The sequence below is a fragment of the Vigna umbellata genome, chromosome 2 (assembly GCF_029865625.1).
Source record: "Vigna umbellata cultivar VRB3 chromosome 2, Vumbellata_1.0, whole genome shotgun sequence".
NCBI lineage: Eukaryota > Viridiplantae > Streptophyta > Magnoliopsida > Fabales > Fabaceae > Vigna > Vigna umbellata.
In genome coordinates this window covers 7,495,279-7,514,040 of record NC_142166.1, presented here as the reverse complement: position 1 = coordinate 7,514,040, position 18,762 = coordinate 7,495,279, and the positions used below count along the sequence as shown (strand labels likewise).

The 18,762-nt window shown below is 33.4% G+C and overlaps 1 protein-coding gene across 1 annotated transcript; it reads right to left on the bottom strand.

Annotated features, from left to right (window-relative positions):
- Nucleotides 1-631: 631 nt before the first annotated feature.
- On the bottom strand, nucleotides 632-16,748 carry LOC124831869 (regulator of nonsense transcripts UPF2). Its single transcript, XM_088105955.1, has 18 exons — nucleotides 16,532-16,748; nucleotides 16,265-16,339; nucleotides 15,836-15,923; nucleotides 13,438-13,640; nucleotides 12,397-12,741; nucleotides 12,056-12,160; nucleotides 11,769-11,896; nucleotides 10,678-10,854; nucleotides 10,426-10,507; nucleotides 9,831-10,118; nucleotides 9,525-9,722; nucleotides 9,323-9,424; nucleotides 7,520-7,771; nucleotides 7,223-7,441; nucleotides 6,743-6,913; nucleotides 3,725-3,910; nucleotides 2,461-2,937; nucleotides 632-1,776 (listed from the first exon to the last, which is right to left on the bottom strand). Exons 2-18 carry the CDS (start codon nucleotides 16,307-16,309, stop codon nucleotides 1,273-1,275), a joined length of 3,570 nt encoding a protein of 1,189 aa, XP_087962081.1. The 5' UTR covers nucleotides 16,310-16,339; nucleotides 16,532-16,748; the 3' UTR covers nucleotides 632-1,272.
- Nucleotides 16,749-18,762: the final 2,014 nt, after the last annotated feature.

Below are 18,762 nucleotides of genomic sequence, written 5' to 3'. Positions count from 1 at the left end.
GGCAGAAGAGTAATAAAAATGTTATGTTTGACAAATGAATGAGTTGGAATGAGAGCTATCCTTGTAATGTGAAGCTCATTATTAATCTTGAGGGAGAAAATTCAAAAGGACTGATTTTGAATTCTGTACCCATGAATGCAAGTTTGTTATACATATAAGTGATAGTTATCCAATGATTTTAATTTCTCGAAAATCTAAAGATGGAGAGGTACATTTCCAAAAATAATTTTTAGCTTAATTTTCCAAATAAACATGCTTTGAAAAACTAACTTACCAACTCAAAATAAATATTTTGCCAAAATTGCATGCTATATTACTTGTATTAAACTTAATATAATAACAAATTAAATATTTCAATAAAATAATACATGACCTTTTGATTTTAAAGCTAATATAAATACTCACCAAACAAAATAAAATCATTCATATAATTAATAATTATTAAGAATAATTATCATATATAAAAAAAAAAATCTACAAAGGTTTGCCTAGAGTAACTCGATTCTCCTCTTTAACTATCATCTAAAATTATTGATGAAATTTTTGTAACAAAATTCAATAAATAGCATGTGAAAATAAAAGGTTAAAATGCGAATTACTTTTAAGTTTAATATGATAAGGAAAACACAACTAACCCAACTAAGTACTGATTTGGATTTCATATTATAGGTAAATTTTAAGCAACCCATCAACGTCTAGGCTTCATGCATAAGGAATATTCTTGGTGGAAGTTGTTTCTACAAGAAAAATGATAACATGCAATCCAAATGTCTAAAAGTGAGGTCGATTCTTGCACTGATGATTGACATGGTTTTTGGTATGTTAACAAAGCATCAAGACGTTTTTTTTTTGCCTATACTCTTTCTTCACATGAGATATAATCCAATCTCTGGCTGACTTGAAATGAAACCACCAAAACCAAACACTGATTTTAGCTCCATACAGATAGCTATACAAGAAGCTTCGAGGCCGCGATCCATTTGCGACATGTATGCAGGCAAACCACAATCTTACAGCCTGCATGTCACCTTATCATCAGGAAACCATAGTGTGTACATCTCTACAATCCCTGCATCTCCAACACGCTGTTCAAACCACCACTCACCAGTAAGATCAGTGATAACTCGCATTTGCCATTAATTTTTTGCTAATAAGCAGGGAAGAGGCAAAAGACAAGGCTAGGCCATACTAAGGAATATCCGATGAACTTTGTTTCCAGATACTTGTCATGCAGAGAGGAAGAAGAAGGCATCAAATATCTGCCTTCTGTATTCACTTTCTTCTGCTATAATATATTCCACTGCCAGAATAGTTATGATGTCGATGTCTTGATCCACTACCCCTGCCACTGTTTCCTTCCAAAGTGCTACCACGGCCACCAGTCTTGTTACCTACACTCTGCATCCAGTTTGCTGGCTGGGTCCCTAATCCATTAAGCTCCTCCTCTTCTCTGTCATTATACTCCAAAACAAGCCTCTTGATGTCTTCTTTCTCTTGAAGCTCGGCTGCTTCTTTCTGTTTTGTACTCTGCACCAGTGAGGAATTCCGAGGGATGAACATCTGCTTTGTTTGCTGCTTGTTTCCACGCTTCACAAGAACTCTCACCTGAACCTCTTTGTTTCCACCAGTATCCTTGTCCAATTCCTCATCACCACTTTCCCCACTAACTCCCCTCCCGTGGTGATCCTTGGTTGATCCCTCAAAGACATTCATTGGAATCATCATGTTCAATGTAGGACGACCCCGTAGTTCTTGCCTTCTTTGTTCCATACTCTCCTACAGAACATATGAAGCAATTACTTTGAAAAGTTAGAAATACCCAGACATAGCTAAACAAGACAGAATATATTTGAAATTACAAAAGATTTTTGAAATTTAGGGATTGGATGGAAAAGAGCTAAGAGAAGACAGAATATATTTGAAAGAATAAAATCTCCAAATAATTGAGATATAAAAGCGCAAATCAGTTCACAGGTCTCCCACCTAGTCAAACCATGAAAGGTTTGAGACTTACCCCCAACAAGTGATGAGGCTATTTCCAAAAATTGAACATGTGACTTCTAAGTCAAAAAGTAGTGACATTACTGTTGTGCCAAAGCCCATTCTCATTGTGATATATTATAAAAAACAAATAAAAACTCATTGTACAAGTGCAGCTCAACAAGTTAGCATGGACCAGCTCAATAATTAAGATAGTCTACTAATGAAGTTATAATCGTAATCTAATATCCAAACAAATATGAATAGAATCATCTATCTGTTGTCTCCAGTTTTCCTTTTCCCATTCTTTTTAATTCCAGATGATGTTCAATTAGAGGAAATTAGATTTAGTTTTTCTTTATCATAATGGCATAACAGTAGAAGTCCTGGGAAAAAAATTTAAATTCACAAAGAAAGCATCAAACTTTTGCAGAAATGTAGAAGGAGCAAGCAAATACAATAAATTATGCAAATACTTGCCTGCACTACAGCCTTGAGCTCCTGATCGAAATCAGCCTCTTCCAGAGGGTCCACCTCCGTCACTTTTTGTCTCACATGCACTTCATCCTCCTCATCGGTAGCAGGTCCAGGCCCATCATCGTCATCATCTTCATCATCCTCAGTTTCACAGCCATCATCATGATTCTCTTCATCCAACTCTTCATCATCATGACCCTCTACATCAATTGTGTCACTCCCTGAATCAGTCTCACTGTCATTAACATCATCTTGCACTCCATTTTCCTCCGTACCATTATCAATTCTCTGTCCATTGCCAACCACAGTAGTAGTGGAAGTGGTCCTACTTGAAGACTTCTCATTGTCAGAATGTTTTTCACCACTAGCCTTATCAGCAGAAACTATCCGATCATGTTCCTCAAGTTCTACTAGAGCTGCATTCACTTCTTCAATAGAAGTGTAACGAGCCATATTGGGTCGTAAGTCCGCAAACAGATCCTGCACACAACAGATAATGAATAAAAACATTAAATTCAAGACAACAAAGATACATATACCATTTATCATGGCAAAATAAGACTACCTCTGTCCCAAAATGACTGCAGTTTAAGGTTTTTTCACATAAATTAAGAATATAAGCGTTACTCGAAACATTTTTACTAAAATAATCTCATTCTCTCATCTCAATAAATGCATTGCTTTTATTTGCTGCAAATAGAAACATCAATATAATTTATAAGTGGACAAATTATGAAGAAAATAATTACTTCGTTGAAAATCAAGAGTTTACCAATTTGGAATTCAGGTTAAAGCCTACGGGGGTAGCACAACATGCTAGTTATATAAACAAATCTGGTTGATACTAAGTTCTCCTTCAAAAGGTATTCCAGTGTGGTCATGCGAGCAGATGATGTTAGTGACCATTAAAAGCAAGAATAAACAAGAAAACCAATATACCTTTTACCAAACAAGAATAAAGAACAATTAGTTATCCGAAAGTGTCAAATCAAAAATAATAATAAAATTCAAGAAAGCAGCTAGGAAATTCTAAAGCTACTAAATCTTCTGCTCGTCAAAATTCTAAATATCCAGATGTTAGCTGCAATTGCCAAATAATGACATATAAGGCCACTAAAACAAATACATATCTATAGCATTAGTAGCCCAGCATTTACGGAAGAAAACAAAAAACTATAGCTAAATCAAAATCAATAAACAAACAAATTAGCATATTAACCACACCCAAATAATGAAATACAATTAAGAAAAGGGCTATCTGACTGACCTGTAAGTCAAATTCAATGTCCAGAGGTAGTGCTCCTTTGCTTAAAATATACCTCTGGAAGTGTATTAGGAACCGATCAAGTTTCCTCTTAGAAGAGCCACGATCAAAGTAATGCCCACAAGTTTCAAGTAGAGTAATGATCAACCTTATGCGAAAACAATCTTCAGGTGGATCAAGTACATCTTGCTGATAAGATTAAAGAACAGATTCCATAATCACAAGAAGGCTCACACAAAAACAAGTAAACTGAGTCAAAGAAAAACATTGAAGCATATCTACATTCAAGCCACATGTTGACCGCATAGTTTTTAGCAACAAAGTGTGCAGTAAAATGTGGTAAAGGAAGCAGAAGATGTATAATAATGACAACGCATCAAAAAGTAAACCCATTTAAGTTTAGAAATGTTTACCGAGTATAGTTGCACTTACCTAGTTCAATTAGAAAATAAGATCTATGAAAATGCTGAATAATGAAAGAGAAGCAGTTGATATGAACAGAGTAAATGACATACAAAGTTGTGCACATTTTGAAGATGTCAAGCTCACGAATCATATTATAAAACAACAGGAAAAAGTAGTTTAAGAGTGGAATAAGACAAGAGACATACATGTCATCAAAGAACCAATTTGTCTTTATACTAATTCAACAATAGTGGAGCGTTTGTGTGTGTGTGTATACTTATTTCAAGGCTTGATAGGAATATACAAAGGAAAAAGCAAAATCAACGCACATTCATAGATCAGGAAAAGATGTACAATCGAATGCCATGAGAAATATCATCAACAGGCCTAGAGAAAAAGGGTAATTCATGTTACATATGTTAAAATGGTTTAATATCCCTTGTTCAGCTATTAGAAAGCTGCATTTGTTGAGTCTGGAAGGATCGGTTTGTACCCCTATTTCTCTTATTGAACATTGTCACACATACACATACATACATACACATATACATATACATACATACATACATATATATATATCTATATATATATATCTATATATATATATATATATATATATATATATATATATATATTAAAAATCTGCCACTGGCCACCATCATCTCTCGCCTTCCACTGCTGGCAACCATTTTTATGATGAATTCAAGGCAGAGTAGTCAATAGGTGTTGTGTTTTCTTCATTGAAGGTAAAGGGGAAACTTTCTATTTTAACCTATAACCCACGATTTTCACTCCCCTCTTTAGGAAATCAGCCCTACCCTCCCACCATATGCCTCTCATCTTCCTGCATTCAGCCTCAGTATTTCCAGCAGTGTTTCCAATGAGGTTTTCCAGTGATACTTCTGGTGGCACTATCAACTTAACCTGCAACTTCCGACAAAAAAACTTCACAATTCTTTCTTCTTTCTTTTCTGTTCAGCTGCAATGCTTCACCTGATCATCCACCCTCTGCCACTCAACCCGTTTGGCCAACCACTTCTTTCTGTTTTACTATTTTGGACATGGTAATAAGTTGTTTTCGAACTTTTTCTTTGGGCTACTTGGTCACGAAACTTAATGAGATATGATTTTAACTTTTTAAGTATTTTTTAATTATTTTTAAGCAAGTTCTATACAATGCAATTTAAGTCTACTTAAGGATCAAAATAGCAATCATCCGCTACCACTATCCTGCTATAGCATAATGTAAGGTGGCCGCTACACACTGTTGTTGACATCTGTGGTTCACATGTGACTTGTCAAGTTCAATCCAGCCCACACACAGTTACACGCTTGTTCCTTGATCCATAACTCACACACTAACAACTCAAGTGCCAACCATTTTCTGTGGACACATCATTCCACCACTGCAGTATTTGCTGAAGCTTTGTTGATCTATTCCAAGCATTATTTTTTCACGATTGCATACTAGTTGGCAATCTATTCCAAGCCATAACTTTTCCCTTTTGCATACTGGTGAGCAATGTATATTCCTTTTACACCCTCTTTCTTGGTGTCTTCTTCTCGGATCTATGTTCTATGACATCTCCAAGTTTCTTTTGCATACAAGTTTCTTTTTCTCCTTCATTGAATCTAAATTTTATTCTATCTGTTCCTTCTTTTTAATCTTATACAAGTCAATTGACTAAGTCCTTATATTTTTGGAAGGACATGAACATCATGGTCTCTACTATTTTGAAATGCAGTCATTGGCAGCTTGTGCTGTTGTCTTGTCTATGTTGAAAGAGATGCTAAAACTCAGTGTTTGAAAATTAATTTAAAATTGAGAAGTGATAATGTCAAAGTGTACTTCAAGAGCCAAGAAACATCTAAGAAAAACATTCAAAATGCTCAGTTGAGAGTTTTGGCTTTTGATAAAAAAGGATCAAATCATCAGTTTAGCCAGCTCCAGCTTATGGAATAAGCTTTAATTGATGATTTTTCTTCTGTCCATATATAGTTTGGTCGGGAAAAGCCATTACAACTCGAGCAATAATTATTTTTATTCATGCACAACATGAAGGAAATGGGTGTAGGCAGGATTTTATTACATGCAGTTGCAAAAGCTACAAAGGACTTTACCAGCTGAGCTAACTGAGACCTGAAACCTATGGTTGTTGGTTGTTGGTTGTTGATTGTTGATTGTTGAATAGTGATATTGCAAAACTAATAAAGACCAAACGAAATTATAATGAAACCAATGATATTGCATCCTCAAATCGTTCTAAATTGAATAGTATATCATCCTGCCTTTATTGTATCGTCCCTCATATCTCTAACAAATTTAACTTTTTATCAAAGAGAATAATAAACTATTGGACATTCAAATAAAGTAATACTTAAATGGGCAAGGATTTATAATAAAAAAGAAAAGTTGACAAAAGAGGGAAGTGTATAATCTTCATACTGACTATGGAAAGGAAAGCTCGTGAAAAATTTAAGGCACAAACAAATTTTGGTACATATCGAGTGGAAGCCTTTGTTTTAAACAAACATACTTTCAGGTTTTAGCAATACAGACTGTGAAGATTAATTCCTTCTACTCCTAAAAATAGGTAAATAGTGAAAAACCAATACCTCTGATGTCCCATGACCATAGACGAGAATGAGATAAAGTGTCTCAAAAATAACAGAAGAGTCTACATGCTCATAGTTGTAAAGCTCCCCTAAAAATCGCATGTAAGCAATGCGTCTTTGCTGCATACTGTAGTCATTTAACTCCAGCCCAACTCTAATCTCCTCAAGAACCTGAAAATCTTATCCAAAGTCAGAATGTCACTCCAAGAGTGCAAATCTTCTGGAGTGGTAAATCTTCAGCAAAACTCTCATCCCTTGGAAATACTGTTCGTTCTATAACTTGAAATAGTAAATTTTTCATCATTAAACAAATAAAAATAATTTGGTTATTGTTAATGTGTTGAATTAAGTGTATAGATTCCAATTGAGGCAACCCTTGTTCAGTCTGACAAAATTCCCATGCAAACAGGTAGGCACTGCTGAAAATATGCATTATCGTACAATCAAGAGACCACAAATCAAGAGTAATATCAAACATACCTCATCAACAATAGCTACAGCAAATTCATCATGATAGCGACTTAATCCAGCAGCAAGAGATGCAATGAGGTGGATCTGACCATATTTTCCTTTGTAGACCTTCATGAAGCACTTCAAAAGATATGTCTCGCATTCATTCCAGGGTAATTTACGCAGTTGCCTCAGCACATGCTCAATGGTAGACTTGTCAAGATCAGAGAAAAGTAATTTTCTGATATACTGCAATGAAGATGTCATTAAAATATGAAATGATTAGGAAACTTTTTTGAGACAAAAAAATAAAAATAAAAATCTCACCTGATGCAATGGAGGACGAACTTTAGCTACTCGTGCAGATCTTTCTGGTGGTTTGCAAAGGTAGTATGCATTCTCCACTAAAGTGCTATGTCTCGGATCCAAATTTTTTACATTTTTCAAGCGCATCAGTATCTCCAACATGTTACTCATTCTTATACTAGTTTCTGGAGACCGATACAGAAAACGGCCACATGTTTCAAGAAGATTGCAAGCTACATCAATGTTGTGATGTGTAAAATCATCTAAACAGGCCTGGAAGAATGAGAAGAGATCAATCAAGGATTGAATTCATATACGAACACATCAAGATTACATAAATTCGTTCTCTTTGACTCTCAACAAATAGAGAAAGGGTTCAATAGATTTAAACCTGGAGCAAGTAAAGGGGGAAACATAGAACAAATTAATTCTGTTAGAATAAATAGTAGTAAATAGAACTTATTGTGCTTTGTATTGAACCTAGTTCCTAGGTGTATCTCTTCGAATTCTCATCTCTTCCCTCCCATACATTGCATCTAATGTATCCAAAATGATTATAAATATGAAATCATAAGAGAGGGAAACATACTCTCTCAAATTCAATTAATTCCTTTGTATTATCTTCAACTAATTCAAGATCAATTATTCATAACCTGTTTAACTTAGTCAATTATCAAGATAGAGATTAGTTGTCTCAACCAGATTGAAAAGATTTTTCTCAAGCATTTGGAAGGCTATGTTTCTAGAACTTATTCAAGAGAGTTTACTACAGCAAGTGTCAGATAACTCTTTCGTAATTCATTACTCATAAAAGGTTAAGCGCAGCTTGAGAACAGGTGACTAACTATCATATATTTTCCTCTTTTCAAGATATTAGAGAAAATAATTGATTGGGGGTGTGGTCGAAGTAAATGACAGTCCAAAGTTTTCAAGTAAGAAGTTATTTATTGGTTTTGTCCAGTCATTAATAACTTCATTATGTTTAGATGATAGTAGAAACATCCATTATAAGGAGTCCAATTGAAACAAAGAATATATGTCTCCTTGCCATCCAAACCAAAATAAATGAAGTTTTCCAGAAAAAAAAAAAAAAAAACTGGTAATGACAATCTTTCACTTCATTACCAATCCTAGGTAAGATTTTTTTCTTTCGGCAACATACTTACCACAATGTTTATATCAAATTCATAATGAACAAAAAGAACAATTTCTTAAATTTACATTGAGCAAGGCTTTAAACAAAAGATTAGTTTGGCTCTCTATATCTCAAAATAATTACAAGACAAGAAAAGAAAAAACTATGGACAACTCAAGAATTTTCTTTACCCTCATCCTAGTGGCTAGTTGTATCCTTCCAAATAATCTATAACCTACAAACAAGCTTGCTCAACAGCTACATCTCATCAATGGGGCAAATTCCCAAATAATTTTTTATTTTGAAACTTTGAATGAATCTTTCAATTTCGAGAAATTAAAAAGAATCTGAGGAGTCTTCTCCACACATGAACCAGGAAAACATATTGTACCCTAATAACAGAATTAGGGGCTATTTGTCATACTAGGAAAGACCATGGCACCAAAAGGGCATTTGATCCATGAAAAACTTTTAAATCATTAAATATGGAGGATAACAAAGTATAATTCGTCATAGAACTTATCAATACCCAAGACTTCCATATCAGAAAATAAATAAATAAATAAAAGGGGAGTTTTAATAAAACGCAACATATTCATGGCAAAACTGAACCGTCACAAAAAAATTGTAATCATAATTGGAAGGATCTAGCTTTCATTTATAAAAATTTGATTATTAATATATTGTACCTTCAAACAACTGAAAACTAGGCCAGGAGAAGCAATTTTGAACTTGCAAAGTTCTCCAATGAACCTGATGTTCCTTATCTTTGTCTCAATGTTCATCTGGTCCTGTAAAGACATTTCAAAAAAACAGCTAACAAAAGTAATCAGCTAAATTTGGAGCAGAGGGTAAAATATTAATCATATATGAAAAATTGTGTAAAATAACCTTTTTATTTATTAAGAAATTGAATTCCTCCTCCAGCATTTGTAACAAAATGGAGGAGACATCCTTCATACAAGTTGAGAGTGTGGCAACCATGCGTGAATAATATGCTAACAGTTCTAGAGATGTCCTTGGCACATTGAACAGAGCCCTCACAAGCTTTTTTCGATTTGATTTTGAATTCAGATAACAGAACTCAACCTAACATGTTTTAAACAAAAAGGCATAACAATTAACAATGACAAAAAAATTAACAATACAATGTAAGAACATAAGAATAAGTAATAGAGCAAAACAAAGTATCCTCACAGTTAATTGATCTATAAGGTCCCGGCTCACACAACCAGGAAGCCTCTGCAGTAGAGCATCCAAATTTGTCCCTTCAAGACTTCTGAGTTTGTCTTTTTCATTTTCCCCCTTTTTATCATTATCTTTTTCTTTTTCCTTCTCTCTGTCCAATTCTTTAGACTTTTCTTTTTCTTCCTTCTCCTTCACTCTTTCTGTGCTTTCTGCCTCTGGCAAAGCATTAGACTCTATAGAGATCTCTCCACTTTCATGGGTGGTCTGTTGACCTTTGTCTGATTCAGGTACTATTTCCTAGATAAACATATATCTTGAAGTAAGTGAGTAGTTTCAGAAGGGTGGTAACGAAAGAAAAAACACCAACAGGATGTTTATATGAGTAAATGCTTATATTATTCTTTCAGAGAATTATATGGCACAGTGACTAAATTGACAGAAAAAGTCTTTTAATAGAAAAATCATTTTATTAGACAGAAAAGAGGGATACAAGAATGCACACAATAAGTCCAATACAAGGACAACCAGATATAAGAAATATGAAACTAAGTAAATTGTCTAAATTTTATGGCTTGTTCAGAAACAATCACCAATGAGTTCTTACAGTTGGTTGGTCTTGACCCTTTGCAGATTGATCACTGCTTTTTGGCTCTGTTTCTCCCAAAAGCACAGCAGGAACAAACGCTCTAGAGAAAATAATGCAGGAAAAAGTTCCTTATAAAATAATACACTGTTGAACAACTAAAAGGAAAACTTCAAACCATCCATGATTACATCAAAACATTAAACAGGAAAGAATACAGAAATCAACTGGACTAATATATTTGTTGCAGAGAAGTATTTTAGAAGAACAAACCTAAGATCAGGTAAACATTCATAGAAAGTCCTTGTATCTTCATCATCCCATATTGGTTCAACAGCAGAAGAATCTTTACCAGAAGCAGAAGAAATACCCTCCTCACCACTGGTAACCCTAGTCGTGTGTCCATCCTCTGGCATTACAGGAGGCTGCATATCAAGTGCTTCTGCTAATCTATTACGAGAAAATCATAATTACAGGATTGAAGAACAAAGGAATAATTAGAGACATCAGAGAAATATTCACTCAAGAATCATTAAACATTTAGTGTTCATTAGACAGGAAAGTGAATGACTGAATTTAAGAATAACTGAATTCAGTGGATAGTGAAGCAGAGCTATCATACAGTTTGTTGGATCAAATGACCAACTCGCAGATGTGTTGACTAAGTCATTGAGGAGACCTCGGATCGAGTTTATTTGTTCCAAGCTTGGTACTTACAATCTGTATGCTCCAGCTTGAGGAGGAGTATTAGAATAATTACTAAGTCTACTTGTTAGTGTAGTCAGTAGGACTAAAATAGGGGGTAGTGTGTTGGGTTATCTCTAATCATTGTACCTAGCAGTCTAGGACAGTGACTTGACCTTCTATCTCTCTATTGTATCAACTCTTTATCTATATAAATAACAGAACATGAGAGGTGTCTTTCAAGCCCTCAAGAACATATTTTTATCTCAAGTCATACAAAGGCAACAAATTCTTTTAACCAATTTGGGGTACCAGGCCAAGAGAGATAAACACTTGCTGGAGGGTGGAGCTCACCTCAGATAATGGAATGTTAACATATAGGAACCCACGAACCTAAATGCATTATGTTTCTAAAAGACAAATATTTCCCTGAACTAACCTAACCAACATATAATTATAACCAGATTTGCCTCAAATTTGCTTGACTGAATGTCTCACTAGACCAAAGCTTTCAAGACACGCATATATGCTAGTGATGGAATGAAATATGCATGTAAAGCTACACATGTAAACCATAAACTGGGGTTCTTAGTATTTCAAGAATATGTTTAGTCAGTATACACTAAGAACATATTCAATGAACAGCAATGAAATAGTCAAAAGTAAACAAAACAACTTACGATGAAACATTTCTGTATAAATGGTCATAGGATTTACGAAGCTTTTCATATGAAGCAATATTTTCATCACTAAGCTCTCCTTTTGCGTTCAAAATCTTTGAATTTTCATGCTCCATTAATCGAAGTGACTGTCACAAAGCAAAATTGAGCAATAATCAAAGAGGGCATAACAACCTTCTGTTTGTGAATGACCTTTTAGAAATACAATTCTCAGGTTTCATACTATATTTTTTCTCTCAGAAATCTCTAATACATGTGTCTGTGTTTTAGTAGGCAGAAGCTCTTACAGAATGCTCAGACTGAAGTAGTTCAGCAGAAGCATCATAAAAGGAATAGCATGCTTTCCGGAAAACTTTCTTCTGATCGGCTGTGATGTTAAGGCCTTTAAAAAACTGCATCAGAATGTCAGTACAGGATAATATAGAATTCAGCTAGTAAAAGAGAACAATCCTCCATTGATACAGAGTAATATAAAAATCCGAATGAGGGCTGTAGTTAAACTTGCTATCATGATGAAAAATGACTAAGGATAATTTGAAAGTCAATCAAAATCTAAAAGGAAAAAAGGACAAAAATAAGCTATAGAAGGCATGAGAATATTCTACTTAAGATTAATATAAAAAAATACCTCTTCATGAATTTCCGGCCCACTAACAGAGAGTCCAAGAAAAATTCTCCCCTGACGAGCAAAACTAGAAAGAAGGGTCAAACTTGTTTGTGCAGCATCCCGATCTTTCAGCTGTTCCCCATTCGTAAGATCTTTTATGATATTTATAAAAATGCCACCATCTTCAATAACTCCAACAAAGAAAAGTTCCAATAGAAGTTTCAGGGTGCTGCGCTTCTTCATTGCCTTCAAGTTTCTATCAGCGTCTGACTCATCACCAGGCTTTCCAGGAGAGAAGACTTTGAGAAGCCCTTGAATCAGGCTTGGTGCGAAGTCCTTGTACCTTTGATGAAGCAAAGAACAAATCTTTCCAAAAAGAAGCAAATGATGGAGCATATCAGAAGCAAGTATTTTAAGTTAAGATATGCACTATATAAAGTAGTATAGAAATAAAATTTCTGTGGAAAAATCATCTGTGTGCTAAACTATGTAATTAATTATTTATCTTTGATCAATAGAAGAACGTTTAAGAAAAGGAAGTGTTGTGCAGTACAGTTACCATAATTAGAAATTTATGACAAATTTAATTAGACTTGATTTGTATGGTTTTTCTTATCATTGGGTGAGAGAAAGATATAAGTGCAGTGGAAGAAGAAGATGGAGCACTATGCCAATAGGATCTTGGAGTTCCAGGTACAATTAGATTTTATAAAGAGAAAGAAGGAGAGGGAGAATTGAAGCAAGAAAATCATACTTGTCATTGCATTAAAATTCCATAACAACAAACAAAGATTATATTGCTAAGAGTAGCTTGCTCTACAAGGAACAAACACAGTTACAGCCAACTGTCACATGTCATCTGGCATGGCTGAACTAACTGCTTGCCCTACAAAGAACAGAAACAACTACATTTGGTTGTCACAACAGCTACCTAGAACTAACTGAAAAGTAACACCGTACAAAATTCACACAGTAACCATATCTTATCAATGGATTCCCATGTTTCTGAGTAAAAAACATCAAATGACAGAAAACAGGGTGAAAAACTGCAAAAGCTCGTACCTGAACTGCAGCTTGTATATCAGAACTTCTAAGTTTGGCATCACATATTGCAGTCACGGCTTCACTGACAAATTTGCTTAAGTTGACACTTCTCAACTCATCCATCAGAGATTCACGCTGTTCCTCATTGATCTGCTTCAGCTTCTTAATAACTGCAGTGTTGCGCTTAATACTGGAATCCAATGTCCTTAAGAATCCTGAATCTGCAAGTAAGAGGAGATTGATTATTATTCATGTAATTAATACTAATACAATACAACAAGCATTCAACAGGTCAAAAGACCTTGTTCTGCCACCTCCTCCCTCACTCTTCCTTTGTTCTTTCACTTTCAGTTGTTCTGCCTATAATTGCAACTTCATTACATTTTTAAGTTTAGGTGAAACTCCATTCCTTGGGTTTTGGAAACACTTAGGAATCATGCTCTAAGAGAGGTTGCCGCCTATTTCTTAAGAATTATTTATCCTACGTTTGGATTTTTGTTTCAACCTCTAAAAATTACTTTTAACCCAAAAAGAACCAAGGGGATTCTTCATCTACCGTAGTTTAAATGTGAGTTCACTCCGCTGAAATGATTACCTAAACAAGCAATTAGATCTTGGAGCCAAAAGCTTGAGCAATTATTGTCTACATAGGAAGGATAGAACAGTGAATTAAGGGTAATGTTATTTCAATTTTAGAAATTTTCAAATTTCTATGGTTATAGAATGGTGTGGAGTGAATTTTGAGGGGAATACCAAATAGTAAATCTATAAATGGTGCCCGTGATTTTTAATTACTACAGTACACACAGGAATGCTTCTTAGTTTCCAACTGAATTGTGTTGCAGGGATATGAACATTTTGGATCCAAAAGGACTCCCAAGGCAAGAAAAATTATCAGAACTTACCACTGACTTTCTACACTGTTCTGAGATCATAACTTTGGTGATCTTGAGTGACAAGAAACTTTTCAAGCTTTCAATTTATTTTAGGTTTAAGTTTCAAAATGGCTTAATTTAAATTATTTTACTTGACGAATAAATTATTTGCATGGCATGTTCATATTTCTCAATAAAAGCCATGTATTTTGCTTGCTTGTGCTATTTCTGTTATAGCACAGTAGTGAACGCTCATTGTGTTATAAATCATTTAAATAATGGCTACTTACTTTCAAATAAAGAAAAAGGAAGCTTCTTATTCTATTCCTCTAGACTGAGGCAGGGAGTTTAATATAGTTTGAGTGGAGAGTGCGAAAAATTGTTGCAAGACCCAATAATCTATTATTCTTGGAATAGCTCATTTATTTTTCAAGCAGAATTATAGAAAGGACTTAAGTTATGGTTTGTCATTAACCAATAATCAATATTCACAAATTGGATTTGGTTATTATAAAATTTCAAAGTATGAGGTATTTGGAAATGAACTGTGCTTTGAAATCCTCCAGTGAAGGCCCAATAATAGTTTTCATATCTCCAAGACACTCCCCTCAGGCAAGAGCCTTTTGGACTTGAAGCACAGATAATGTAAAAGCCCATTTCTTAATTTAAGGATCAAACACTGATGATTTGGTCATAAAAACTGACACCAAGCTACAGACCAGTTCTTTTAAAAGCTTAACCTATTAAGGGGAAGTACATGAATTGCTTTTATATCTCAAATCATGCACTAGTTTAAAATTATACTGAAAACTTACATACTAATTTGCTAAATTAGAGCGGCTTCTATATTGAACAAAAACTTATCAAATACAATAACATTGACTAATGATAGTATTGTTTAGACAACAAGAAGCTTCCAGGATGAAAGAAGCAGTCCAGAATCACATTCAAAAAGGAGCAGCTCCATCTATCTATCACCAGAATGTGTCCGCAAATATTTGCATTAGACAACACAAACTAAGGAATTATATTATATAAAAACTAACATAAGAGTGTCATCAAGATTCATTTTCTCAAGTACTGAGTTTCCCATTTATCTTCCAATACATGATCTTTGTAGTAATACATACTGCATGCAGTATCTGTCTAAGCAATAGTTGTCAAAGGTAGAAGCTCTGAATCATGTTAAATCAATAACAAGATAAGAATCTCTCTGATCACAAATGTAATTCTTGTGCATTTTTCCAATCAAGTTTAGCACATCATGCATAAGAAAGGACTTTTATTTACAAATGTAAAACTATTATTATTCATCTTAGAGAGCCATTTTGTTGCTTTCTGATTTCGTTATGAACGAGCTATAAGACATAAGGCCGTGATGGCTACGAAGATCAAGTAGTCTATCAAAGGTACTCAGTGAGGGAGAACTTAACTCATGATATTCTCTCCAGTAAATTGAAGAATTACATACATTCCTATTGGCAGCAAAAAATCATTTAGCATATAAATAATTATTCAAAACTAGCAGAAGATTAACTAACCAGGCCTTTCAGGATTCAAATTGCTTTGACGTAAAGCCATCTTTGCCTCAACAGACTTTTTTATTTCCTCAAGGCGAGCAACAGCTTCCTGCATAAAATTAGAGAAGTCAGGCCTCAACTAAGTCATCTTGCAAGGAATGAACTTTCCACAATCTTCCATTACACACAACTTTTCATTCACCAGACAAAGTAAAAAGACAATACAAAATACCCATCCACAAATTCTAATGAATACCAAAATTAACAGCCAATTTACAGTTACCCTTCACAAAACTGCTAAATTTTCTTACTGAATACTCACAGAAAGTGAAGAGAAGAAAAAAATAATCAACCAATAAAGGCACCATATAATCATGACAAAAAAAAAACTAAACCATTTATGTAACTCGTGAACAAACAAAGCAGCCCACAAAAGAGTAATGCTTAAACCTCATCGTCTTGTTTGCTGTTACTTTCATCCTCATGCTGATCCATATCGGTATATTGTGCTCCTAAAACACGTCCCTGCGCAGCAACAATTGGGAGAACACTGACATGAATTAGCTTAGGGTTCAGCGCGACAAAAGAAAGTTGTTCCCCAGGCAGAATAATAGTTGAAGAAAACTGCAATTGAATGGTTAAAATACGGTGGCGATAAAAGGCGAGACAGCACATGCATAGATTTAAGGGGAGAAAACGGATCAAAGATGAAATTACCTGTGTGAGAGTCGTAATTTCGGGTAGATGAGCGAAGTGAGTTTTGGCGTAATCGTGACAGCTTGCTTTGAATGGGAAAAAAGAGAGAAGAATAAGAGAAGAAAGTGGTGAGTATTTGTTTGATATTTGAAGGAAATGGTGGTTTTGTTAAGATGATATTGCGAATGTGAGAGATGAGTCTCTCTGTTTTTTTGGGTCTTATTTGCAACACTGTTCATGTGAGTAAATGGAAACCACCTTAGAACAAGAGTGAGCCAAGGAACTTAATTATTTATTATTATTATTATTCATAATTAAAAAATTAGCAAAATAAAAATAACAGCAGCCGTTTTCAATAAAAAAAAATGTCAAAAATGAATGTTGTCAAATAATGATAAAACTAAAAAAAAATTATAACAACTAGTTTGAATTATTTATTGCCAATACTATTTTTTTAATCTATTTGTAGCCTACTAAATATTTATTTAGATTATTAAAATTTTAAAAATAAAACACATAAACTTACTATAAATAATTAAAGTTCAAATTTAATTTATGTTTCTTATTATTAATTTTTACTAGTGGAGATAGATGAACAGTAAAAACACATGTTTTTTACATGCCTGTGCTTTTATTTTATAAAAATAAAAGATAAAATTATAATTAAAAATTAATTATTATTAATAAAGAACTAAGAAAATATTATTAAAAATTATACTAGAGTTATAAAAGTTTGTAATAAAAATAATATAATTATTAATAGTTATTGTTTTATTTTTTATTGTTGTGTTAGATAGTCAAAAACACTAAAAAATAAAAATATGAGATGTGTAACATAATGTATATTTTAGAGTGATATAATTCATGATGAGTGATAAGAACCATCATTATGGTTAATTTGTATTTTTAAGTATTTTTTAAATGCAATGATAATGTGTTTTTTAAAATTAGAAAATTGTGACTTTTATTATTTGTATTAAATCATAAATTTCCCTGTGTTTCTTAAAACTTTAAATCTTAATAGTGCTTTATGATTAACTTTTTCATTTTCCTGCCTCCACTCTATCATGTTGTGATCCTAATCTAAATAGATGTTTAATTTAAGTTAGTGTTTGTTATCTATTCTATTGAAGCTCTTCATTTTCAAATTATCCTCATGAAGGTGTTACTCAAAGTAAAATTGTATGAGTTCTAAGAGATATGACAAATCATTTGTAAGGTATACAAAACACAAGTCAATCTCTTTTTCAAGGATAGGATAGCATGTTTATAACTTTTTTTTGTTGATATCCATATAAGAGTTAACATAAAGTCATAATCTTCTAATAAATCTCTGACATAAAATATCTTTAAGCATGCATGCTGCAACAATCATTTCAAGACATTTTTAAAATAATTTTTTTTTCAATAAATTGAATTTTGTTCCTTTAAGAGAGGTTCAAAAGATGACACATGCTAGTCTAAGTCACAATAGTTTATAATATAAAGTTAAAGTGTAGTAGGATGTGCAATTAATGTAATTTATATGAAGTGAGATCCTCTCAACTGTGTTTGTAGAATAACAATAATTATAATATGATGATGAAATAATAATAGTTTTTAATTTTGAAATATTCTTAATAAACTTTAAGGAGTTGGACTAACCAAAAAGGAAAAAAACTTAGATGTTATTAAAGGATGCAAGAAAAAATACTTAGTGTCACACTACAACATCACATGTTAAAAAAGAATACAACTCTAAATAAGAAAAGAAATGGAGTAGAAAAAAATAAAGAAAAAATAAAAAAAATAAAAGAAAGGTTAATTAAATTTGTTGGATAGATATATGAAGTTTGTTAGCCATTTTCAAAAATTGTTGTTGGGTAAGTTAGGTACAAAACTTTTCTTCTCCACAACTTGTCATTCTCAAACTGATGGTTAAACTGAAGTGATAAATAGAACTATTTATCAACTTCTTAGATGTTTTATAATTAAGAATTTGAAAACTTGGGAGGAATGACTACCTATGTAGAGTTTGCTTACAATAAGTAGTTCATTCTACTACTAAAATGTCGTTTTTGAGATAGTATATGGTTTTAATCCTCTAACTCTCATAGATTTGTTGCTTTTACAAATATAACTAACAAAGATGATCTTGTCAAAGCTACTTTTATTAGGAATTTGCATAAAGATGTAAAGGCTCCAATAGAAAAGAAGATGGAGAAGTTAGCTTCTAAGGCTAACCAAGGGGGAAAAGATCAAACTTGAACCAA